A 24,108-nucleotide genomic window follows, 5' to 3' on the forward strand; every position below is an offset into this window, starting at 1 on the left:
CCCGTATCTGCTGAAGAGGCCTTGTCTGGCGCTTGAGTGCTTGCGTTACCATTGGTGATGTTCGGATTAAGACGACGCCACAATCGGGTAGACGGGAGCTCGTGCCGCCACCACCACCACTATTGGGTACTTGAAGTCTCGCAAGCAAAGCATCATCAAGAGACGGATTTGTGTTTTCTCATACCATCATGGTATTATGGTCTGGTGGTTCACGACTAGACGTCATCGCAGACCCGAACACGCGGATGTGGGTCATGGAGAAGTTCCAGAAGCAGCATGGAAGGCCCCTAGCCGTGAAGTATAAATTTCACCGACGATGTACAATCGCCATCGAGCGCTCGGGATAAGTATGTTTTTGGCCCGCTCCCAGCCAAGCAAATCCCTCTTACAGAATACAATCGTGTCAGCCGGATACGCTCTTCCCCAGTCTATCTGCTCGCCATGTATCCACGCGTCATGATAAAATTTGTTTCAAGATTGTTGAATCCTCCATGGTTGTCATCTTGCGTTCGTACGAATAAGATTCTCTCAATCTCCGATCTTCCCTCGGGCTATATACGGTCTCCAGGTGACTTATGAGCTCATCAAATCTAGATCAGTTCGTATTGCTAGGTACACAATTATACCCTGTCCTTAAGTTTGGAGTATTATCGTCCATAGCGATCCGTAATATTAAGAGTTTCTCAACGTCCCGCCTCTTTAAGGGGTTCATTATCTCTGTAGTACAATAAGCTACAAACGATTCGTCACGTGAGCTGGACCGTACCTGCCGGCAAAGTAAATGCCGGCCGCAGCTTGCTCGTAGCGTATTATCTGAAACACGCATACGCTTTGACAAGTAACTTACCCTGTTCCCTTTCTAATCATACCGAAAATGGTCCTGAGAGAATGCTCATGATCGTCTGACAATCTATTGGCTGGGTTGATTTCGAAAGCGAAAGCAGATGGATTGGCACCAATCAGGTTCTCGGGTTGCTCAAGACAGTTAGTAACATAACGAATCATGAAGTCGCGAAACTCGAGTTCCACGAGAGATATCATGAATCACATGACAGGTTGACTCAAGAGGAAGAAAGTTACCAAACGCTCTCGAAAGCGCAGAGATGCTACTTCTCGACAATGTTTTGACTTGAAGACAAGGTGATTGGTGCAGACTTGACCCTACCCGGCTCGTGCGTTAGCGTAGCCGGACCCACTAAAATTTCTTTGCAACTTGGGTGTCTGCGCGCGACAAAACACAACCACGACTGCATCTCCAACATCATGGCTGTCGACAACTCGCTCGAGTCGCTCCTCGCGACTCTCACAACATCTATTCAATCTGCTACCGAAGCGCTACCCAACGACGATATAGTGCCTCCAAAGGAAGGAATCTCTCTACTGGACGTAAAGAACGAATTGCTTCTGAGCTACCTGCAAAACTTGGTTTTCCTTATTCTCCTAAAACTGAGGTCACGAAAAAGCAACCAGAAAGAGGCAGATCTCCACCCCCAGGATGAAGTCGTTCAAAAGCTTGTTGAACTGAGGATCTACCTGGAAAAGGGCGTTCGCCCCCTCGAAAGCCGTCTGAAATACCAAATCGATAAGATTTTGAGGACAGCAGATGATGCCACTCGTCGCACTACCCAGGCTCCTACAAGTTTGGCTTCAAGACCCAAGAAAATGAAGACAGACACGGGATCCGATTCAGATGTGAGCGATGCCGAATCAGCTGGGTCCGCACAGACGGAAGAAGACGAAGACGAAATGGCATATGGCCCCCGACGTGCCCAAGTCACACGCCAAAAGACGGAAGCCAGTCAGAAACGCGCACGTGAATCTGCAAAAGACGGCATCTACCGGCCTCCTAAGATCACACCCATGGCCATGCCGACTCCAGAAGGTCGCGAAGCACGACGAGAGCGCCGTCCAGGAAAATCAGCTACTCTGGATGAATTCATTGCGACCGAACTCTCTACTGCCCCCATTGCTGAGCCCAGTATTGGTTCTACCATTACACAGGGTGGCCGGCACACCAAATCCGAGCGTGAGCGCCGCGAAGAGAATGAAAGACGTGAATACGAAGAAGCAAACTTTACTCGCTTGGCTCCAGAGAGCAAAAAGGAGGCTGCTAGGAAAAAGGCACGGCAGCAGCGCGATGGTGGTTTTGGAGGTGAGGAATGGAGGAGTTTGGGCGCGGGCATTGACCGTATTGAACGACTTACGCAGAAGAAGGGGGGTAATCTGGGAAGCTTGGAGAGGAGTAGGAAGAGGCCTGTGGGTGATGGTCCAAGAGGCTCGGGATCCGCTGCCGGGGACGCGTTTGAGAAGAGGAGGAAGATTGTTGGAAGATATAGGTAAGACTATAGGGTGGCACTCGAAGATCAAGATGAAGAACTGCCAGTCTTGTAATATTCTAACTAAATGATACTTGCCAATCAGTAAATACCATGACCAATCTGTGTTATACGTGACTTCAAACTTGCAAGCAACATATCCATCCGCTTCTGGGCAGCTTTGTTCACAGTTGACAGAAGATGAAGCAGAGTTCTAAACATAAAAAAAATCATTGATCAATGAGCCGAGAATCGTATGACTTCATGATTAATAACTACTTAATGCTTATCGTCTCAGAAAGAGCATCCACAGATAGTCCTCTGATAATGCTCATCATCGTCATGCCTTTGACGCCTATGCTATGCGTTCTGCAATGCTGATCCTTCCCAGTGCCAAATCGATGCTCGCCAGAAAAAAAAACTCCGTGAATGACAAGTGAAAAGCCAATGCGGCCAGGCGAAGCTCTTACGCCAGATACCTATACGAATCAACTTGGGCGCCTTCTATGCGCTCAAGGTATTCCCGCTCAATAAGCGACTCAATACGCTTCTTGACCATGTTGACCTCAGGTTTGAACTGCCCAACGAGTTGACTGAGCGTCTCTGACATGAGTTGTTGATGCGATAGCTCTTTGCGTTGTCTAAGAAAGCTGGTTAGCATACGATACAATAAATGGCACCACGAAGTACGTACTTCATGATTCGCACAACAGCAGCCTCGATACAGAAGCCTCGCGAATCATCATTCTTCTTTTCTGTTTCTCGTCGCTCACGATCACTCTCAACCTTGTTTCCTCCACTAACGACGCCAACTTTGATCTTGACGAACTTGCCTTGAAAACCTTCGTTGAAGAAGAAGCGATCGGTAGGCTTCACATCCTTGGACATGGGCTCCTTTACTAGAATGCGCGTCTTTGGCGCTACAGCAAGCGACTGAAGGTTTCTGATCAAGTCACTAGGTGGTATGTTGGTTCGCGCTTGGATCTCCTCAAAAGTGATGTGTTGGTTTGGTGCGAGATCGTTGAACAAGAGCAGGATAACCATGCCGTATGTTGACACATTGAGCTCGTGACGGCGCTCCTTGAACGAGCCGTCCTTTTGTGGTACTTTGGGGAAAACAGCCTTGATGTCCGCCGAACCCATGTTGGCTAGCCAGGTGAGTTGTCGACCAGAGTGCTTCTGGCTATAAAACTTCTCAAATCCACGCTTGAGTTTGTCAACAACTCCAGGGTAATTGCACCGTGGGCGTTGATCTTCTTCATCGGCAGCTGCGCCACCCATCGTTTCGAGAGGCCATGTCATACTTGTGAGCACGTTGATGGATAGCTCGATTCGCTTTGGGTCCTTGTCGCCCAACCCTTCAACATGTTTCTTGAAGCCAGCGGTTAGCTCTTCGGAAATGGTCATGTCCTTGAACATGGCCTCTAGCTTCAGTGTAAAGTTGTTGCCGAGCTCTATCTTCATCTTTGAAATCATCTGCTTTTCAACTTCATTGCTGATCGACTTGTTCATCAACAATCGTCGGCATAGATGCTTCTTGTAGTAGCGCTCGAAGAGATCCTTATCTTGAACATATCGCAGTAGTATAATGGCCTTTTCCAGAACCGCATCGATCTCAGACTCGGTCTTGCCCTTAATACCCTTTTTCATGTTCTCATCTATGAAGAGGGAGATATATTCTGATGAGCGTGGGAAGGTTGGAGAGTTGATGAAGTCGGTGAAACTCTGCGTTTGCGCCTGCTGTAACAATGGATCGGACTCAAAAGACTCTCGCCAGATTTTGTCGAACCTGTCTTTGAGTGCAAGGACATCTTCAACCCACTTGATCGCAGCGACTGTCTGCTGATTCAGACTCTTTTCTTGTACAGGGCCCTTGGCCTTGTCAGCAGGGTCGGCGACGGGCATAACGGCAGGCGCCTGCGACGCGGCAATTGCATCCTTGTTGATATCCGAGCCCATATCCACGATACGCTGCTGGATGGCGCGAGTGATTTCCATCTTCTTGTCGTCTACACGCCTGTTGAGGTCGTAGATGAGATTTAGCTCTTCAAGCCTATGATTGTCAATCATGAAGCGCACGCCGCTCTCCATTTCAACAAGCTCGTGTATGCGGTTCTTGATCAACTCGTCCTCCACTACCTTCTGAATCTTGGGTCCAGTACTATCTAGCAATGTCTGTTTACAGCGCTCGTCTTCCTCGTAAATTCTACGTCGCGCATGTTTGCAATATGCACCCGCATGGCAGTCACGTAACAACAGTTCGGATTCGCCTCGGTAAAAATTGCTGCTTGTCTCCAAGTACTCCTTCTCAAAGGAAGTGTTGTATAACCGTTGTTCTTCGGATTCTACGTCAGCCTCATGCAAGCCTTCTAACATCCACACACAGGATTTGATAAGTTGCTTGTCAATGACGTCGCCATCGCGCTCCATCTGGATCTGGTCGAGAATTATGTAGCTTAGCAGGCCAAGAATAGTGCGAGCGTCGGTTGGAGATACTGGTGAATTCAGGATCTCGTCGCGAAACAGAACCATGGCAGCGTTGTAAATGGAAGGTCGGCGGTGGTCGGCACAATAGACACGATCCTTTGTCACATGTGTTAGCTTGTGTTGCCTCTTTGCATGATATGGAGAGGGTCCAGCCTCACCATATACATGAGCACGTCTGCCAGCATGCTTGTGCAGATTTGGTGGTCACTCCATGCCTGCCGCAGTCCCTTTAGGAACTTTTCGCCAGCGACACGTCGCTCGTTGGGCGTGGTTCCGCCTATACTTTGCGGATTTACAAGGAGGTTCGGGGATATTAGTTGCTGGATAGTGCTGCGGACTTCGGTCCTCAGCCAGTTGCTCTCGAACTCGTGGACCTTGTTGTACAGATTTTCGCCCTTCTTCTTCAGGACGATACGGTAAGCGTGGCGGTACAACTCTTCGTATGACAGCTTAGATGCGTTTTTTGTGTGTATTTCGCGAAAGGCAGCCTCGATGGTGCTCCATGTGTTCTCGAAATCAATCTCGTCGCCATGTAGACCCTATGAGCGTGACACGGTCAGTGTGGGGCGGCAAGGGCGAATGCGCAAAACTTACCCTTCGTGGGGGCCTTATACGCTGCCTGCCCCGTCCTGCAATCATGTTTGGTAGTGCTTCGAGGGTAGAGTGGAATGCTCAAAAGCACAAGATCTTGTTGCGGTTGAGAGCGGAGCAAGGTCGGTGGTGGCTGCAAGGCTTGGTGTGGCGAGAGAGGTCGGGGAACAAGGGCGCATATGTTTAACAGATTACCAGCATGCTCGTGCCCGCAAAGAAACAATGAATGGGAAAAGAATGGCCGGAGAGGTGCGCAAGGGCGTGAGGGATGAGGGATGAGGTTAGGTGAGAGTCCCCGCTGCATGGCCGCGGCTGTCATCGTCATTGCTTGGCGGTCGATCAACTTTAATCATTCTTTTGCCCGCGGGCATGACCCGCTGTCTCAAACTCCACGCCCAGACAGCCGCCATGCGCTCCTCGCCCTCTTTACTGCGCGCTTTTGCACGAAGTACCGTGCCTCGGGCAAGACCAGATGTCTCTGCTACTCGCATTCCAGCGCCCGCAAAACGCTTCCTATACACACGGCAAACATTCACTGCCCTCCGCCCAGTGTTCGCACCATTGCGAGTGCGAGTCCCCTCCACTGTCCGCCTCGAGTCAAACACGGCCGCTCCTACGTCCACCACTGCCCCAGACTCACGGTTGGAACGCGACCAAGTCCCCTCGTACGAACTCACCTTCACCTGCAATGTCTGCAAGACGCGCTCGTCGCACCGATTATCAAAGCAGGGCTACCATCATGGAACAGTCTTGATCCAGTGTCCAGGCTGTAAGAACAGACATTTAATCAGCGACCATCTCAAGGTACCCTTACCACGAGCTTTCTACTCGGATACACACGCTCATTGCATATAGGTTTTTTCAGACAAGTCCCTTACCATCGAAGATCTCATGCGCGAAAAAGGAAGCTTAATCAAGAAAGGCTCCCTGAGTGCTGAGGGCGACGTCGAGTTCTGGGACGACGGCACTTCTACGCCTCGCTCCGCACATTTCCACGCCGACTCTACGCCCAAAGGTGATAATCGCCTGTCACAACTGCCAGACCCACCCAAACCTCCACAAGAATGAACGCCATGCTTCCCACACCAACTAGTCCGCCGGCTAGTTCATCTGCACCATGGCGCAATTGCCAGAACCCTGTATTATACTGTTTGAGTAATCATATATGGCCGATCCGCCTTCACCGTAGTTGCTCCTGTTGTATTGGATTTCAGTCGTTGAAACGGTCTATTTTTTTAGAATCACTCCGCAGAGGCATACGCTAGCTTATACCCAAGCTCTCATACACTCGGTGTAACCGGAAAATAACGGCCCCTTCCTAGCATTGCAAAACCACCACCCGTAGACAAAAACATAGATACTCCAAAACAAGACGAAATTTATATAGTCTATAGTCTATAGCACTATTGAGCTACGTTTATATAGTGTTTTTGAACTTCAAACATAGCTCTTATATATCACGAACAATATATAGATAAGAGATAATCATAATGGTTGTATTATAGAAGTATTACAACGCTCGAAAGTTAATAACTTTCTAGGGTTTAATCGATTTTAGACAGGTGATAGCCTATGTAGAGTACTTGTGTTTTTGTCTACTAGGTAGCCACTTGAAATATAGCTAAACTAGTATCTGTTATGGCCGAAGAGGTCTTCGAACGAGTTTGCATTAACCGAAGCTACAAAAGAAGAAAGATAAGAAGAGGAAAGCTATTGTACGAAAGCTTACGCTTTTATACTTCTTCTGATGCTTTCGTATGAAGGGGTTCTCATTAACTAAGCGTTCGTACGGGTAGGCACGTGATAATATTGCGTGTCTTATTCATGGCGCAGCCCCTTACAGTATCCACTTACTTCTCAGACTGCTACCGCACTTATAGATGAGAGTCAATATTTAAAAGTTTAAGGACTATAGAAGTAATACATACGTATCCGATAGTATAAATTCTATTAAGAAAGAAGCACGTTATGATGGAATTATTCCATGTTCTTAATGGCTAGTTTTGATGGGCTATGCCTGGTTGCTTTGATTTTTAGGTTTTATCGGGTGTATGGAAGCCAAGGAAGCAAACACCACCCCCAAAAAAAACAATTCACATAGGGTATCATATCGACAAGCAGTCATCCATCCCATTACCATGACGCCTGATTTCAATGCTTTTGAAACAGAAGAGAGGCCGACTTCTTTCCCGCAATATACCTGGATGCTAGGAATGTGGGTGCAGAGTTAGCATCTCGCAATTATACATAAGAGTGATCGGAACATGTCATAGCTATATGCCACATGCTTGGGCATTCTAGCCCTTCATCGTCGTGCTGTTGCCGAGACCATCGATTTCTCCTTTGGCATCTTCTTGTCGTCGCCAAGCTTACCAATCGAGCTCTCTGTGTGCATGTGAGGCGCTACCTCGACTAGCCATTCTGGACTGATAGGCAGAACGGCTCGTGCATAAGTCTTGGATGACTCTACAATCTCGAAATAGACGATCCATTTTGGACGATTCTCGATCAGACTTGACGATGGGTGTATGAAGATGGTCATCCCGCTGTTAGAAATGGCACGATAACTCAATCCGTCGCGTGCTAGCCTGGCAGCGTTGATAAAATAAGCCGATGTTATGCACTTACGGATAGCAACATGGTTCGTGCTACCACAGCTGGAAAATGGTACCTCGACACGATCGCAGAGCTTGGCCAACTGATCGCGCACGTCGCGAGCTCGGTTGAGGCATCTCCACTGTAGAAAGTTCTCGGTTGCCCACCGACTATCAAAGCCACTGTCCTCAAACTGGTCCCATATGTTGAGAAATGTCATGAAGTCACCGCCTTCTTTGCTGCTGAAGCGGGCTCGAGCAGCATCTGCCGCCACTCTTTTGTCTTTTGGCCGGAGGAAGAGTGAGGCTGACTCTCCCAAAACGCTGACAATAGACAATATTTCCTCGCGACAGCCGTACTTCTCCGATGCAAGTATAGCTTTGGAAAGTTTGATGTCAAGTGGCAATTCTGCCATTCGGCGACCGAGTCGAGTCAATTTTCCAGTAGAGTCCAGAGCCCCCAGTGCATACAGATTTTCCAGAGACTTGATGAGAGATGTGCTTGATGGAGGATCCAGGAACTCAAATTCAAGCAGATTGTCAATGCCCAAAGCCTTTAATGTCAGGACGACACCGTCAAGGTTTGCGCGCAGTAGCTCGGGCTCAGTAGTTTCACTGAGCTCATTGTAAAAGGCGTGTTTTGTATACAGGCGGTAGCAATATCCCTCGCTTGTGCGTCCAGCACGACCAGCCCGCTGGTTGGCGCTTGCACGAGAAATGGGGCTAACGATCAGCGAGCTGATGCCGTTTGACGATATGTAATTACTCTGCTTACTATAGCCCGAGTCAATGACATGGCGAATGCCGTCTATAGTTAGCGATGTCTCAGCAATGTCGGTAGAAATAACCAGCTTTCTAGCATTGGGTGGCGTAGGCTCAAAGACCTTGGCTTGTGCATCTGGCGGAAGCGCACTGTACAGCGGACAAACAATCAGTTCTTTAGCCCGTCCGCCCAGCTTCTTCATTGTTGTTTCTATGTTTTCTACGGCAGCTTGAATCTCTTCCTCTCCAGTAAGAAACATGAGTATGTCTCCCGGAAGCTCTGCAGCCAAGTGAATTTGGAGAGCAGACGTGATGCCGGCGCTAAGGTAGTTGGCTTCTGGAGCGCTCGTGTAGAGGATGTTAATCGGAAAGGTCCTGCCCTCGACATAAAACGTAGGTGCATCGTCGAAATACTTTGAGAATTTGGAGGCGTTGATCGTGGCAGAAAGAACCAGCAGCTTGAACTCTGGCCTGGCACGGCAGACTTCACGACACAGGCACAGCAGCAGATCCGAAGCGATTGATCTCTCGTGTGCCTCGTCAATCATCACCACAGAGTAGTTTGACAATAAGGGATCGGTCATAGCCTCACGTAGAAGGACACCATCTGTAGCGAACTTGACAATGGTCTTGTCGCTTGTCTTGTCGTCAAAACGGACACTGTAGCCAACTTCGTGACCTAGCTTGCATCCATACTCTTCTGCAACACGCTTAGCCACGCTCATGGCTGCTACTCGTCTGGGCTGTGTGATTGCAATCGATCCAGTCTTTGTGTAGCCAGCCTCGGCCGCGAATTGAGGAATTTGCGTCGTCTTTCCCGATCCAGTATCACCGACTACGACAAGTGTTTGATACTTGGAGACGGCATCGAGTATTTCCTCACGGTACTTGTAAACAGGTAGACTTTTGCGAACCTCATCAATAGTCTTGGCCCGCTTTTCCGCTGAGTCGAGTTGGGCTTGGAGAGCCTGTTTAGCGGGATCGATGCGACTCGAAATGTCTTGTTGGAACTGAATCTGATTCGAAGTATCGAAAACAAACTCGTAGTCGTCCTCCTGCACGCGCTCTGCCTTCTTGGTCTGGCTTTTGATTTTATTCATCTGGTCTTCCTCCCACTGCTGGTATTCCGACTTGAAGTGGCTCGCGTCGTCACGACGGTTGAGCACTTCGGCCTTGTTCGAGAAGTCGGCATCGGGGATCATGAACCCATCGCGGTGCTCATCAATGCCGTTCCTTTCCTCGGCCAACCTCAGAGTCTCTCTATTCTTTGCAAACTCTTTGCGTTCCCTCTCTGATAATCTGGATCCTAGTCTTTCTTCCTCTTCTGCTTCATCGGCGACTGTGCGACGGAGGATGGCGAGCTGTTGCGCCTCTCGTTCGGCAAGGTACTTTTGTCGTGAGGCGAGGCGAAGTGCGCTGACATCTTGATCGCCGATCTTGCGACGTTTTGGATCCATGATGGGTGATTGGTGTATATGTGCTTGTTCGTAAGGGGGTGATGGACAGCTAACGAAGCTCTCTACAAAATGTTGAAGCTTGGACCAAGTGGCGGGAGAACAGCGGAAGTAGAGTCACGCTAAGGGCCTGTTCGGTTGCGCGTTTGGACTGTGTTCTGGAAACGCTCTTGATAATAAGACGGCCACGAAAGGAAGCTCGCCATTGTGTTGGTGAGAGTTGAGACTGAGCCCAAATGAATTCGCGGCGGTGATGAGATTGGGAGAGAAGGACGGACGATATGGCGAATTCATAGGCATCGGCGCGCTGCTGTCCTTATTACAATCGTAGTTCGCTGTTGCTGCCTTCGTCGCAACCATAGTTGGCCTAGTTGTCGCGCCTATAGGCGTACACCTACTATAGAGAAATTATGAGTGCTACTAAACAACTTTTCTAAGGTTCAGAAGAAGAGCTTCTTATTAGAATCTTTACTCTAACAACAAAGTCTTCTTTTTGATACCCAACTCTATCAGGTCAGACTGTAGCTTACTATTTTCTTTTTGTCTAAGAGAAATAAGCTAATATGATATACGCCAGACAGGTGCAAATAGTGAAAGCTATCAAGAGTCACAATGGTCGTCGTCTCCGAATGATAAATTCGTTCTATTCCTCATGCCACGCTCATCAAAACACTGCTCGCGATATCATGCTTCATGAACGCTATAAACACAAGAACAAATACAAATAACCCATAGCAAGACCGCTGCTATTCCAGGTAACGCCCCAAGCCTGATTCTTAATGACTTATATACTGGAATACAGCACTAACGTCCTTCAAGTCATTCGCCGTCTCCTGTCTAAGCAACAAATCTTGAATCTTGCCTAGTGCGCCAGTCTCACCATCATTCACAAAATGATTCCAAGTACTCGTATCACCATACAACATAGCCGGAGCCTTGATGATTTGCTTGCCGTCCTCTTTCCGGCATCGCTTGCATTTGAACGTGTCATGGGTATCACTAGTCGTATTATCGCGGTATTGGAAAAGCTCACGAAGCGAGTCAAGACTGAAATGCCTCTCTACATCCTCTGCAGAGTCAACAACACAGGACGAGAGCGACTGCTTGTGAGATTGTCGCTGGAAGACCTTCTCTTCAATGGTACCGGTGGTGATGAAGCGGTACACGAAGCAGTCCTTTTTCTGGCCATCACGCCACACACGAGCAAGGGCTTGCTGGTCGGCAGCTGGGTTCCAATCGGGATCGAAAAGGACAAGTCGGTTAGCGCCAATGAGATTGAGACCACATCCACCAGCCTTGGAGGAGAGAAGGAAGACAAATTCGGGGCTCTCCGGGTCATTGAACTTGTCAACCAGTTTTTGTCGTTTGCTAACGTTCATTGTGCCGTCTAGGCGGAAACAACCATATCCACGTGATCGGCAAAGCATGGCAAAAATGTCGAGTGTCTGAGTGTAGTTGGAAATCAAGACAATCTTGTCGTTTGTCTCGGCGCGTATGCGTGCAAGCATACGGTCAAGGACGGCCATCTTTCCAGAGTACCACACTTTGACCTCCCGGTCTCGACCTCGTGCGTCCTTTTGCACAAAATCTTCAGGTAGCTTGTCTTCACATCCTGGCAAGTCTTCTGGTAGATTGAGCAGGTCAGGGTGGTTGCATAGCTTCTTGAGCATGCCAATGACCTTGAGGGGCTGCGAACCTTTGCCGCGTAGCAGGCTTTGAACATCCGGTGACTTGATAAAATGATTGTATAGGTCCTTTTGAAACGGTGCAAGATTGCAGAACACGACGTGCTCATATTTGACCGGTAGGTATTTGGAGAGAATGTCGTTAGTTCGTCTGATGATGAATTTGTTGACCAGGCCCAATAGCTCCGTGAGCCGCTCGTTACCCTTCTGTACGTCTGCATCTGTTCCGTTGGCATCACGACCCTTCAGAATGGGTATTTCGAATTGCTTGCGGAATTCCATTCGTGTACCAAGGTAACCAGGATTCGCGAAATTGAGCAGTGCAAAATACTCTGAAAGATCGTTCTGGATGGGCGTACCGGAAAGGATGACACGTCTCTGTACGTTCAAGCTGTTCAAGGCCGTGAAAGTTAGGCTGTCTCCATTCTTCAATCGATGACCTTCGTCGCAAAGCATCAATCCAATTGACGTTTGTCCAAACTCGTCCACGTAGAGTCGCAGTGTTTCATAGGACACAATCAACACTGGCCGAACAACTGCGCGTCCGGACGCGATTGACCATTGCCGTATTTGTTGAATCAGTTCTTCTTTCGACGCTTTTCCGTCGATCGCGAAAGGGGTAACGGCATCTTTTCCCAGCCATTTGACCAGCTCGTTTGCCCAATTTCTTACTAAACTCGAGGGACATGCAATAACGCATTTCTGTATTGTGGATTTACCAGCTTCGGGTGACTGCTTCAACAGCGTCCACATCAGCGTGATGCACTGCAATGTCTTGCCGAGTCCCATCTCATCGGCCATGATACAGCCGTTCGCCTTTGGATCAATCATACCAGTCGTGGCTCGGTACAAAAACTTCACTCCTTCAACCTGATGGGGTCGCAGAACCTTGGCGAGCCTTGGATCTATCACGACTGGTACACGCGGTCGCTCGTTGTCTACCTTCTTCTTCAAACCCAGTATCTCCGCTAAACTTTTATGAACCAGTGGAGCATCTAGCTCCTTCTTCTCAATTTGACTTTCCTTGGGCTCAGGGTCTTGTTTCGGCTCCGGCTTGTCGTCAACAGTTGGGTCGTATAATACGATTGCAAATTCTCCACTGGGGTCATGCAATGGTCGTGCAACGAAGACAGTTCCAGTTCGCATACCCAATAGAGGCGCTGGTCGATTTGGGTTATATGCTCCAGTGTCCTTATTGACTAGAGGCACAATGAATTTCGCCCTGAATGCAGTCTCTTTGTCTTTGGGTTTGAACACTGGGAATCGGTTCGCGTCTCGTGTGGCGAGGGCTAATCGATCCTCGTTGGAGTACGGTTTATCACTTTCCCCATCCTCACCACCAGCGCCAGAGTAATCGACTTTCCGCCTCTTCCTCGCTGGTTTTTCTGACACTCGCGATACGGTGGCTGAACCTGGACATCGGAATGGTTTGATTAAACGTTCGGTCGACTGCGGAGTGCCACCATAGAGACGCGCTGCAGGCTTCAAAGGCGTGGCCTCGCCGGTTGCGAGTGTTTTCGGCCGATGCATGATTAATCACTACACCGGAGAACTCGGCAGGGTTTTATGGGGCGTTTTGAACAACGTGGTGAAGGTTGGAAGAATAGTGCAGAAGTGTTGCTCGGTGCTCCAAGGTGGCGGACTAACATCACGTCCCTCATTAGCGTATTCGCGCTGTCACGTGCAACAATAGGCACCCACATCATCCTATGCAAAGTCAATTTATTCTTCATGAACATTCCAATCATCCAGTGAAATGAACATTTTCCACCAAAAGTGTCAAAACGGATTGATTGTGTGAAAAAAAATGAATTGAACCGGGTGCAGAAAACCCTGTGACTGGCACCTCCGAGCCTCTCCGCAAATTCCCCAAACGCACCCACCACCGCCACCACATTACACATCCTCACATCATGGCGCGAAAAGCAATAGCAAAAGATCAAATTGTCAAATTGATCGTAGGCGCAGGTCAAGCGTCACCCTCACCACCTGTAGGACCAGCGCTGGGAAGTAAAGGTGTAAAGAGCATGGATTTTTGCAAAGTATGTTACAAGAGGATCTTCTACCTCGACCCATTGTTGCAAGATCATTCAGCTGATAACCTGATCTCAGGAGTTCAATGCAAGAACAGCACACTATACAGCGGGCACGCCCATACCTGCGCGCATCACAGTCCGCCCCGATCGCTCATTCCACTTTCAGCTTCGCACACCACCTACTGCGACCCTCCTCCTAAGTGCGGCAGGTGTACTACCCACCAAGAACAAGATACGGGGTGCAGGAAACGTCCCCGGGCCAATGAACAACCACGAAGGACAAAAGGGAAAAACGTCAACGAGTAGTCCAACGGCGGGAAATGCGGTCAAGGGTACGGTGGGTACCGTCAGCCTGAAGCATGTGTATGAGATTGCCAAGATCAAGCACAGTGAGACGCGATTGAGTGGGTTGAGTCTCGAGGGGATTGCGAGGAGCATTGTAGGGCAGGCTGGAAGCTTGGGTGTAGTCGTCGTGCCATAGGCTGATGGGCAGAGTTTCAGATTTTCGTTGCTGTTATGCTCGAGTCATTCCGGAGCGGGGCTTAGAAGTACAGAATATGAGACGTCGCGGGAGCATCCAGATCCAGTTCTTGTCTGTTGCACAAGATGAGAACCGGATGATGAGGTTTGGGTATGACACGTGCACCCTTGGACACTGGGTCATTGTTGGAAAGGGCATTAGAAAGATACTTGAGATTTGCAGAGGTGGGAACACGTCTTCTCTAAGCATCACTCAACATTACTAGAATCAAGAGAGGGATGCTACAATATGAATCATCTTATGTGCGAAAGGTGGCTCTACGCTGAGAGAAACCCCATATTATCTAGTATTCCATATGAACCTCTGACATCATGATTGCATTCAAAGCCAGTCTATAGCGATGATTTGCTCATGATGAATGGAAAGGTCAAATGTCATTAGGGAACGAGGCCTTTGCCGATAGGCTGTTTCCTGACGTTGCCTCCAATGTGGTTGTTGGAAGATCAGGAGTGACAGGCTTTTGCGTGATGGATATCTTGAGTAAGATTGGTCTTTGCTCGGCTCAGATCCCAACCTAGCTGCCGCTTCATCAAAAGCCGTAAATACCCCCATGCTCTTGGAATCTCAATTGATGATCCCTCAAATCTGCCCACAAGCGCAACTCGCTTTCTTCATCAAAGCTGCCGCCATTGGGAGCACTGACTTCTGGGCTTACCCTCTCCAACTTGCTTAGTATATCCAGGAATTTGTACAGGTAATCTTGATGCTGTTGCGCTACACTACCTTTTCTTTCTTTAGGTACGTCAAGCAGCGTACTGGCAATAGATCGAATTTTCTGTATCTGTGTTGGATCGACCTGTAAGTCTACGAACGGACTCATGGTGGTTGGGGCAAGAAGAAGAAAAAAACACAGAGAGTAGGTATATCACCAGGTATCCAGCTTGACAGAGGAGACCCAAGTCTTGTAAGAGAACGTGTAGACTTACAAAAGAGTCACCATTGGGCTCCATGTTGACCATGTCGATATTGCTGAGTACCACCAAGAGGTCTTTGACCACCTGTTCGCGCTCTTCAGACATTATCTTTTCGAGAGCTTCAGGGTCAGCTGTTGTGTCAGATACGAACTTATCGATTCCTGCCGCAATCGCATTGGTAGAGCTCTGTAGAATCGCTTGGGCTTTTGTTCTTTGGTACTTTTCTAGTTGTAAAAAATACTTCTCAACTAAGTGGGAGCGGGTGGCCAAATGGCTGGCGTATATGTTTGCTTTCTGTATCTCGTAGCGTCGTGAATCTGGAGCATCTGACTTGTGGTAATCATCTGTTGCACGATCTCGCATACCTGCGTACTCGTTTACGGGCGGTTGATACGATTTTTGTGGCTCAACCTCGCTATCTCTCCCAGTCTTGGGACGAACCTTTAGTACCTCTGGTATGCTTTGCAAGATCTGCCTGCAACGCTGCAAGCTTTGCTGCAAAACACGCTGCTGTCGGTCCCAATCGAATATCTCGTCAATGCCGAAAGCCATCTCGGCTGTAGCGAGTGAAGAGTATGAAAGATAAATGCGCACGTTGATATTGAAGCCAGTGAGCATTGAGACAATACCGTCCTGCTGTGGTTGAATCTCGTGAGGAAAGATGTGTACATCATCTACTTCTCGCGGTAGAGGAGGTAGAGGCTCGCTGGGTGTTGCAGGCGCAATCACAAGCTCTCCGAAAGATGCACCCAACTGTTGTATGGTCCTAATTGAAATTAGTGATTGTTGAGACTGGAGATAGGACGTAACCCACCGCACACCAACGAAGACAGTCCAGAAAACACGACGGCCAATCTCTTCTGTGATATAGTCGACTTTGGCCTCCCTTGAGCCGTCGTAGTTGGGACCACTGGAGCCCCAGGCATTAGGTACACCGCCGAGGTAAGTATAGCACTGGAGTTCGGGTTTGTGGAGACCCAAGCCGCGTATGATGGTCAGGCATTCGGCCATGTACAGGCGCAGCTGCCGCCATTGGAAGACATAGGCTCCAGTCAAGCCAAGAAAGTAGCTTGTGCAAGCATCATACACACTCAGAGAAGGACGATCGAGGTAGCCAGGGCCTCGCGCACGCGCACAAACGTCTCGGCACTTGTCAACCAGGGCAAGATGATTTGGGTATTCGTGGCGCGTTTGTGAGTTGAGGTGCAGACGCGGTTTCCGGGGGAAAGAGGCGACCAAGGTAGCGATCATGGAGGCTAGCAGGGCGAGGAAGGATGGGTTCGTCAAGTCTTCTCTGCGGCCCCATGCCTCGCGAAACGAGGGCTCGTGCGGAAAGGGACACAGTGGATGTATGTAGGTAAAGAAGTCGTCAATGAGGGCGTTGAGGGTCGGGAGGGCGCATATTTCCTCGGCAGAGAGCTGGGCTGGCTGGACGGACTGGAGCTGGGAGGACTGGAGTTGGGCCAAGGCGTGAGCAGCACTGGTGGGAGATTCGGGCGCTGACCCTTCCGAGTCTATGCCGGCAACGCGCCGCCGCTTGATGGCTTCGGCGTGTCTATTGGGAGGCCCGCGTCTTCGGCTGGGGCGGTCGAATGTGCATGGGATTTCAAGGGCTACACAAGCCCTACAGGGTGGGCCCGATTCATCGCACTGGAGCAGAAGGCGCGAGTCAGCAACAAGATGTGTGAAGCCAGTACAGGTATAGATAGGTAGGGGGCGTGTGGGCGCGTGGCGTGGCATACCTTGACCTTGCGGATGCTGCAAGAATCGCAAGCCTTGCGTAGCCTATTTGGCCTGGACTGTTGGGATTGGGATTGGGATTGGGGCTGGGGCTGGGGTTGAGGCGAATTCAGGATATGATTTGCGTGGAGGGCCTGCTGGGCCTGCTGGGCTTGGAGCACCTCGTTGATGTTCTCGAGCTTGGGAAAGGCGGCATCGTGGGGGTAGGGCAGACGGGCAGACTGTGGTGGCTGGACCGGCTGTGGTGGCTGCTGAATGGCATCGAGGGCGTGGGCGTGGGCGTGGGCGGGGGCGGGGGAATAGGTGTAGTGCGGGTCCTGGGGTGGTAGGTACTGGGGCGAGTCTGGGGATTTCATGATTCCGAATTTCTCCCGCCGCGCAGGAAGGAGGCGAGGTGACGTCGCGTCAGCTTTGGGACACAGACAGACGAGGCGTCGTGGGGTGCAGCGAGGAGCCGGAGCAGGCGCAGGCGCAGGAGCTGGGGCAGGCTGTACTACGGTGTCCCTCTTGGACTCGTCGCATTGCGCAGCCAGACGCGGACGGGAGACGAAGAGCAGAAACAAGACTGGACTGGACTGGACTGGACTGGCCTGCCACTGCACACGCAGGTGAGATTGACGTCGCGGTCCGACCACACGCGGAAACAGCCGAGGCCACCAAGGTGCAAGTGCATGCCCATGCGCTTACGCTTGCGCTGGGAGTGGGAGTGGGAGTGGGAGTGGGACTCAGACTGCACCTGCACCTGCACCATCCCCAAGCGACGTCGATCCAAAGCCAGACAAAATCCTCCGACATTGTGAACACATGTTCGTCCCATTGCGTCCTGATACTCACCACACACGTCATCGCCAATACACTCCCCTGCCTGGCCATACATACCACTACATGCTGCCTCCACTATTACCCCCCACCCCCCGCCCCAACACTAACTAAGCACATACTACTTACACATCCATAAGCGCCAGGTCCCACTCCAGCTCCTCGCCTCGTCGTGTCTGTCAGTCGCTGTCGTCGCTGTCCGCTGAGCTGCGTGTCGGCGGACGTGTGCTCCGCGTAAGAGAAAAATCAAGCACGTCCGACTTGTCCCCAGCATCAACATACTTGCGCAGACACCACCCAATCTGCACAGCCGTCGATGTTTCCTTGCCCAGTGGATCAATCTGCCGCCCCTTGACAAATACTGCACACGCCCTGTTAGCAACTGTCTCGTAGGCCTCGACCCAGCTACTCACTAATTTGGTTCTGACTATCCTCGCGGTCGTAGACCTTGTCCGACGAGCCAAAGGCAATAAGTCCGAGTTTGCATGAGCGCCCTTGCTCCTTGGCATGGTCCCGACTGCGCTCAAACCCCTGTTGCGCCAGCCCGGCAAGGAGATGCTCATAGATCTTGCGCGGCAATTTGCTCGACGAAGGACTGTTGGTCGGCCACGTCGTAATGTTTAGTGTGGCCAGATGGCAAAGGTCACCCAGGCAGTTTTCAAAGTTGACAAAGCTATCGTTCTTGCTTCGAACCACGCTCACGGCAGGAAACGCTACTGAAATCTGTTCTAGCAACGTGCAGTCCTTGCATATCTGCGAGAAGGATGAATAGTCGTACACGAGCTCCTCGTCACAGCTCTCAGGGCCCGTGCTGCCATGCACGTTCAGACTCTTCAACGTCTTGCCATGGCGCACAATGCCCGCAGCAGCCGGCAGCGCCTTGACGTACGTGAGGTCCAGTGTCAAGGTCTTGATCCCAGACACTAGGCAGAGAAACCCGTCAATGGCACCCAACCCATCGTTTTCCGTATTGTCGTCGTGCTTGAGTTCCAGTGTCTCGAGTTTGTCGGGAAGCTTTGTGCTTTTGCTCAGTTCGGCCAACAGGGCGTCGGCGCCCGAGCAGCCAAACACACGGATGCTTTTAATCGTTTGGAAGTCGATCAGTTTGCAGTATGTCCCTGCCGCGTACCGTAGATGTAGCTTTTGTAGCGTGATCTCTTTGAGTGCCATGGGCGTGCACTTTGCGAAAGGCTGCATGTGGCTGAACATGGTCGACGTAATCAGACCAGGCTCATTGACCGTGTCGTTCAACTCGCGCGTGGTAATGGACGAATCCAGCTCGTCAAAGCTGGCGTGTAATGTGATCTTGTCAAGTGTGCGGTTGGCCGTATTCTTGAGTAGAAAGTGGCAAAATTCCAAAACCTCTCGTGAGTCGGGGTATAGGCCAATTTTGCGTACATTGTCAAAGCACTTGTCAATGTTGGGCAACTTCTGCAACTCCTCCAAGACATTGCGGTCCAGAGAAATGCCCTCGAGCCACTTCATGCGCTTCTGCTTCCGATACAGCAAGACCAAGTTGTCGGCAGAAAAGGGCGACCAGGGATGCCAGGAGAACTTGTCCAACTGATTCTCCGGCAGCAGTTCCAAAATCATGCGAATGGCAAAGTTGGCCTGCTGTTGTTGGTTGCACTTGTCTAGCACATCTGCAAGGTAGAGGTCAAGCTTGCGCACATGCTGTAGGCCGATGTTCCTGGGGTTGAGGAAGGCTGCGAGGCGCGTATCGTTGGGCGAGCCGACGTCGAGAGTGACCTCGTAGTAGAGCTGGCGGGCAGCAATCTCATGCAACTGCTTGCATGTGAGACATAGGTTCTTGAGGTCGGTTGGGCGATTGATCTACGATGTGAGAGTCAGCTGTAGCGGTCACACAGAGGCTACGCGGTACTTGCGTGCTGAATGACGAGCGTCTTCAAGTCGACAGACAAGTCCATGAAAGCTAGCCGGGGCGCCATCTTGTGTGCTGTGCGACAAGAGTCGCTCGCCTGCCGGAGAATTTAATCTCAGCCGAGAGCAGGAGGCCAAGTGTGGTGGTGTGGGTGTTTGCTATCGGCGTCTTGTGATGGGCGCAGAATGTGTGGTGGAATTGTGTTTGTCAGCGCTGCTGCCTGCTGCCTGCTACCAGGCGCTGCACACGGCGGGTTGCTGATGAGGCTGAAGTGGACAAGCAAAAGCAGACAGAGTGAGTAGGGGCCGGAGGCTGCTGGGGCTTCTCCACGGCTTGCCTGCGCCCACCAAAGCAACCAACTCCTCTCAGCCTCACTTCACCTGTCCCGCCATGACGAGGGCCCCCACCACTGGCTGGGCCGAGGGAGCACCAGGGTCCACACGGGCAGAACAAAAGGGCGCTAGCATAGAGTAAGTAAGTACACACACACAGAGTAGCCGACATGCTGGGGTAAGTGGAGTCGAGTGGCCTGCCTGTGCTACCATTGGATGCCGTACTTGGACTGCTCCTTCGGGCGCATCACGTCCGCCTTCAGTACATCCAAGTATGACGAGTATGTACATGCCATGTATGTACACGTTTTAACAAGTAGTGTACACACACTGATAACACCCATGGTACAAACACCAGACACTCCTCTGCCAAGCTCGAAAATCATACGTTCAATTGTAAGGTATCCCCAAGAAAATGCCCAAGATGTTCAACGCCAGATGCCAGACACCTCGCTATGCAGGTGAGACCATGGATGAGACAAAGCCTCCAAGAGATCCCTTCGCTTTCGCTTTCCAATGTACACGTTTCCCTCATTCTTCTCCATCACTATCGCCAAACCCCGCCAATAGCTCTGCCTCGAGTCCATCGTCATAATCCTCCTCCAGGTCTGGCGCAACCCCATTGGCTTCAGCCGTCTTGTCCTCATCTTCGCCTTGCTCCTCCTCCGGTCCCGTGGTTTCGGGACTGGGTAGACCAGACGACTTCTCCGCACTAACAACGTTTGTCATGGACGTCACTCGCTCCATGGTCCGTTTCTTCCGCCGCTGCAGTCGAGAAGTGCTAGTAACGCTAGCATCGCTCTCCTCCGTCTCGCTAGCCTCTGTTGAATCCGTGCGCTTTCGCTTCTTCTTGGTTTGCTTCGCATCAGACACTGTACTGTTCTCTGACCGAACACTGTCCGTGTCCGATTCACTGCCGCCATCCGTATCTGACTCATCCATGAACTCTGCCAATTCATCATCCAGCGCAGCCCACGCCTCATCAGACATCTCCACTATTGGTGAGTGAGGTGCCTCGTCCACCTCTTCGTCACCGGTTCCATTAATGCTCTCGTCCTCAAGATCCGGAACTGGCGATCCACCACGATCGGCAGCATCGATTTCGATCAAGTAGGGCGTCTCGTCCATATGCTCCCACCTGGTGCAACACTGAAACATCCATTCAGGGTTTACGATTTTGATATGAGGATAACGAGCAGCTCGCTTGACTTTGGTAGTTTTTCGATCGGGGTTGGCAATGACATGGGTTGTCCGCCGATTGACACTGGTAGCAACCTCCGCGCCGAAACTCGAGATCCACAGTGCAAAGTCTGATCTAGGTCATTGTCAGTTGTACACTGCTGCCAGCGTCCGAGCAAACTTACGACAAAACGTCCACGCCAAGAGGTATGATACCCGAAAACACAACTACGGCACCATCAAGCACCTCACTCTTGAGGCGTGGCATGATTTCTGCAACGTCAGGGATGGCATCGTCCATGGCTCGTTTCTTGGGGCTCTTTTCGCCTTTCAGCTCAGCAACACGACCACCCGCGGGCACTTTCTTAGCCTTCCTGTACTCATCGTAAAACGTCTGATGCACGCGAATCAGATTCTTCTCAATGATATCCAAGCCTCTATCATTGTCGTTGAGGATGCTGTGTCGGACTTTGTGGTGTTCCACATGTTGCATATTGCCGTTTTCTACTTGAAGGGAGCCGTCTGAGTCTTCCGCCTCGTCATCCTCTTTATCTTGCATAAGTTGTTGCTGCAATAGAGGCCGTTCAGTCTGCTGTGCAATGATGACCTTCTCCTGCTCCTTGGCTTGCACTTCCAAATCTTCTGTTGACGCCAGAGATATAAGTTGCTGCCCTAGTTCATTTAAATCTCCATTTGTAGCTCCAGCTGAACCGCCTTCGGTAGGCTTGCCTACAACCGCAATAGCTTTGTTGATCTCGACATCAATTGCTGACTTCTTCGGCGTTGGAGACAACTTGTCCTTGGTAAACGATACCAATTCTTGTTGTTTAGGCAGAAAGCTTGCGTTGATGTCGCCAGCACCAGGGAAGAAGTTGAAGACAGGTACGCGGACAAGATGGGGACTATATTGCCAGACGTCTGCTCTATCATCAATAATGACACACATGGCTGTGTTCTGGTAGAAGAGTCGGGTCAGGCTCTTCAGCTTGTCTGTGTAGTTTTCGTCGCGGCTGAGGATGCGGTCGCCAAAGTATTTGCGCTCGGGATCAATAATCTTTGCGACCGCTTGCGCATATGCTCGGGTAGCCATGGTATAGACGTGCATTTCGTAGAGTTTGGAAACTCGATCGAAGAAGTCCTTGAGCCCTGGGCGCATCTTGACATAGTACCAATTTGCAGCCACATTGGATACATTGTCGTCTGCAAGTTGAAAGCCCTGCACATCCTTGACAGCGTCGTGGTTTGGGTTCTCGGGGTCTGCCTGCCACTCGGCAATTGTTCGTTCGCAGGTGGTGTGGATGACGGTCTGGTCGAGATCTACAATCAGGGTCAACTTTCGCGCATTCAGGAGGCGCCTTTTGGCATCCTCCTCAGCGGCTACGGCTTCTTTGTGGCTGACGAGGAGGGCTGTGTTGTCATGGGCCATGTTGACGGTTGCGCGGTCAACGTCACGCTCCTTAGTCAGATAGTCGACCTGGGTCATGTCTCTGCCGCAATCGACGCAGAGGCCGCCAAACTGGGTCTCGTGTGTGCATGGCTCTTCAATCTCGAGCAATGGGATTCTAAGGGCACGTTTAGCCTCCAGGACTTGTCTTGCGACAACAAAGCAGACTCACCCGGATCGGTCGATGACAGTGCCTGGCTTCACGAACCATCGCGTGATTTTTCCTTCGGTGCTCGCATCAAAAGTTTGCCTAAACTTCTTCATCACCGTCCGCTCCCCTCCCCACTTGTCGCCCTCGACGACGCGGCTCTCATAGCTGTACGTGAAGAGCTTCTCGGACCGTGGTACCTCGGCGTCACGCTTCTTCAAAAGGTCGATGACGGTGATGGGATAGTTCAAATCCCGGGGCGAAAGGATCTTCATGCCGAGCCGGAACAGCCCATGCGACTGACGACGTGGTAGTGATGGCGGTCGCGTCGTTCTTCTAGTTGGCGCATCCGGTACTGACGCGGCAGAGCAGTCGGAAGGCCGCTCGCGCGTCGTCGCAAGGGTGTTGGGGATGCAAGCAACGTGTTGGATGGGTGAAGGCGCCCGAGTGTGTGATGGAGGGAGTCGAGGGTTCTGGCCAGTGTGCAGCGCGATACGTGAATGGGCTGGGTGCGAGAGTATGCGTGTTGGGTGCGACTGGAGATTGACGTATGGCGTCGCGGCTGGCCGGTTTCCGATTTCCCCCCCCCAAATAATTTGGAGCGAGGGGCAGCTTTATACCTTTGCAGCCACAGGGCTAGCGTGCACCTTGCTCGCACGTCCGCTCAAACGTCAAACCCAACGGACAAAGGACAGCCCTCGGGGCTCCTTGCCCGTCAGCCACATGCCCCGCTGGCCGATTACAGCAATGCTTCAATTCGGGTATGGGGGGCAAATGAGGCAGACAAGAATGCAGCAATGCGTCGTCGACAGTGGCACTATTGCCTGCATGGCCGTGCGGAAGCCCACGTACTTACTTGGACAGTAGTAGTAGTGACTACGAAGACAGCGGCATTGCCAAGACCCGCCGATCATCCTTGCGACCACGCTGCTGTGCTGTGCTGTGCGAACAAGACACAGCACTACCTCCGTATCATGTGGCAGCCAACAGAGCTTGCCTTTGGTTTGATTTGAAGAGACAAGGCCTATGTACCAAGTGCAATGCCAGACATGCTGCGAGACACTCCAGATGGACTGCACTCATACAATCTAATACCCTAGCCCTCACTACTACCACTACATTATGACGTCCATCCAGGCCCCATCTCCTCCCAACGCCTCCCAACGTCCTCATCCAGAGTCCGAT

General features: G+C 50.9%; 9 protein-coding genes across 9 annotated transcripts; 4 read left to right on the forward strand and 5 right to left on the reverse strand.

Annotated features, from left to right (window-relative positions):
- Positions 1-188: 188 nt before the first annotated feature.
- Positions 189-579, forward strand: COCMIDRAFT_31551 (uncharacterized protein; the record flags this gene model as incomplete). Its single annotated transcript, XM_007683969.1, has 2 exons — positions 189-318; positions 371-579. 2 exons carry the CDS (start codon positions 189-191, stop codon positions 577-579), a joined length of 339 nt encoding a protein of 112 aa, XP_007682159.1.
- A 684-nt stretch (positions 580-1,263) lies between these two features.
- Positions 1,264-2,340, forward strand: COCMIDRAFT_31552 (uncharacterized protein; the record flags this gene model as incomplete). The annotated part of the gene is made up of 1 exon (XM_007683970.1): positions 1,264-2,340. The coding sequence occupies one exon, from the start codon at positions 1,264-1,266 to the stop codon at positions 2,338-2,340; it is 1,077 nt and encodes a 358-aa protein (XP_007682160.1).
- Positions 2,341-2,781: 441 nt separating this feature from the next.
- On the reverse strand, positions 2,782-5,441 carry COCMIDRAFT_21388 (uncharacterized protein; the record flags this gene model as incomplete). Its single annotated transcript, XM_007683920.1, has 4 exons — positions 2,782-2,956; positions 3,010-4,898; positions 4,961-5,341; positions 5,397-5,441. The coding sequence occupies 4 exons, from the start codon at positions 5,439-5,441 to the stop codon at positions 2,782-2,784; spliced, it is 2,490 nt and encodes an 829-aa protein (XP_007682110.1).
- A 360-nt stretch (positions 5,442-5,801) lies between these two features.
- On the forward strand, positions 5,802-6,461 carry COCMIDRAFT_79299 (uncharacterized protein; the record flags this gene model as incomplete). The annotated part of the gene is made up of 2 exons (XM_007684087.1): positions 5,802-6,197; positions 6,249-6,461. The coding sequence occupies 2 exons, from the start codon at positions 5,802-5,804 to the stop codon at positions 6,459-6,461; spliced, it is 609 nt and encodes a 202-aa protein (XP_007682277.1).
- Positions 6,462-7,698: 1,237 nt separating this feature from the next.
- Positions 7,699-10,206, reverse strand: COCMIDRAFT_79706 (uncharacterized protein; the record flags this gene model as incomplete). Its single annotated transcript, XM_007684088.1, has 2 exons — positions 7,699-9,220; positions 9,605-10,206. The coding sequence occupies 2 exons, from the start codon at positions 10,204-10,206 to the stop codon at positions 7,699-7,701; spliced, it is 2,124 nt and encodes a 707-aa protein (XP_007682278.1).
- A 773-nt stretch (positions 10,207-10,979) lies between these two features.
- Positions 10,980-13,418, reverse strand: COCMIDRAFT_210 (uncharacterized protein; the record flags this gene model as incomplete). The annotated part of the gene is made up of 1 exon (XM_007683887.1): positions 10,980-13,418. The coding sequence occupies one exon, from the start codon at positions 13,416-13,418 to the stop codon at positions 10,980-10,982; it is 2,439 nt and encodes an 812-aa protein (XP_007682077.1).
- Positions 13,419-13,801: 383 nt separating this feature from the next.
- Positions 13,802-14,405, forward strand: COCMIDRAFT_31557 (uncharacterized protein; the record flags this gene model as incomplete). The annotated part of the gene is made up of 2 exons (XM_007683971.1): positions 13,802-13,930; positions 14,001-14,405. The coding sequence occupies 2 exons, from the start codon at positions 13,802-13,804 to the stop codon at positions 14,403-14,405; spliced, it is 534 nt and encodes a 177-aa protein (XP_007682161.1).
- Positions 14,406-14,994: 589 nt separating this feature from the next.
- Positions 14,995-19,887, reverse strand: COCMIDRAFT_31558 (uncharacterized protein; the record flags this gene model as incomplete). Its single annotated transcript, XM_007683972.1, has 8 exons — positions 14,995-15,246; positions 15,392-16,145; positions 16,194-17,029; positions 17,122-17,205; positions 17,245-17,487; positions 18,247-18,299; positions 18,352-19,771; positions 19,825-19,887. 8 exons carry the CDS (start codon positions 19,885-19,887, stop codon positions 14,995-14,997), a joined length of 3,705 nt encoding a protein of 1,234 aa, XP_007682162.1.
- A 796-nt stretch (positions 19,888-20,683) lies between these two features.
- COCMIDRAFT_214 (uncharacterized protein) lies at positions 20,684-23,198 on the reverse strand (the record flags this gene model as incomplete). The annotated part of the gene is made up of 3 exons (XM_007683888.1): positions 20,684-21,467; positions 21,517-22,893; positions 22,948-23,198. The coding sequence occupies 3 exons, from the start codon at positions 23,196-23,198 to the stop codon at positions 20,684-20,686; spliced, it is 2,412 nt and encodes an 803-aa protein (XP_007682078.1).
- Positions 23,199-24,108: the final 910 nt, after the last annotated feature.

This window comes from Bipolaris oryzae (assembly GCF_000523455.1).
Source record: "Bipolaris oryzae ATCC 44560 unplaced genomic scaffold scaffold_0, whole genome shotgun sequence".
NCBI classification, from domain to species: domain Eukaryota; kingdom Fungi; phylum Ascomycota; class Dothideomycetes; order Pleosporales; family Pleosporaceae; genus Bipolaris; species Bipolaris oryzae.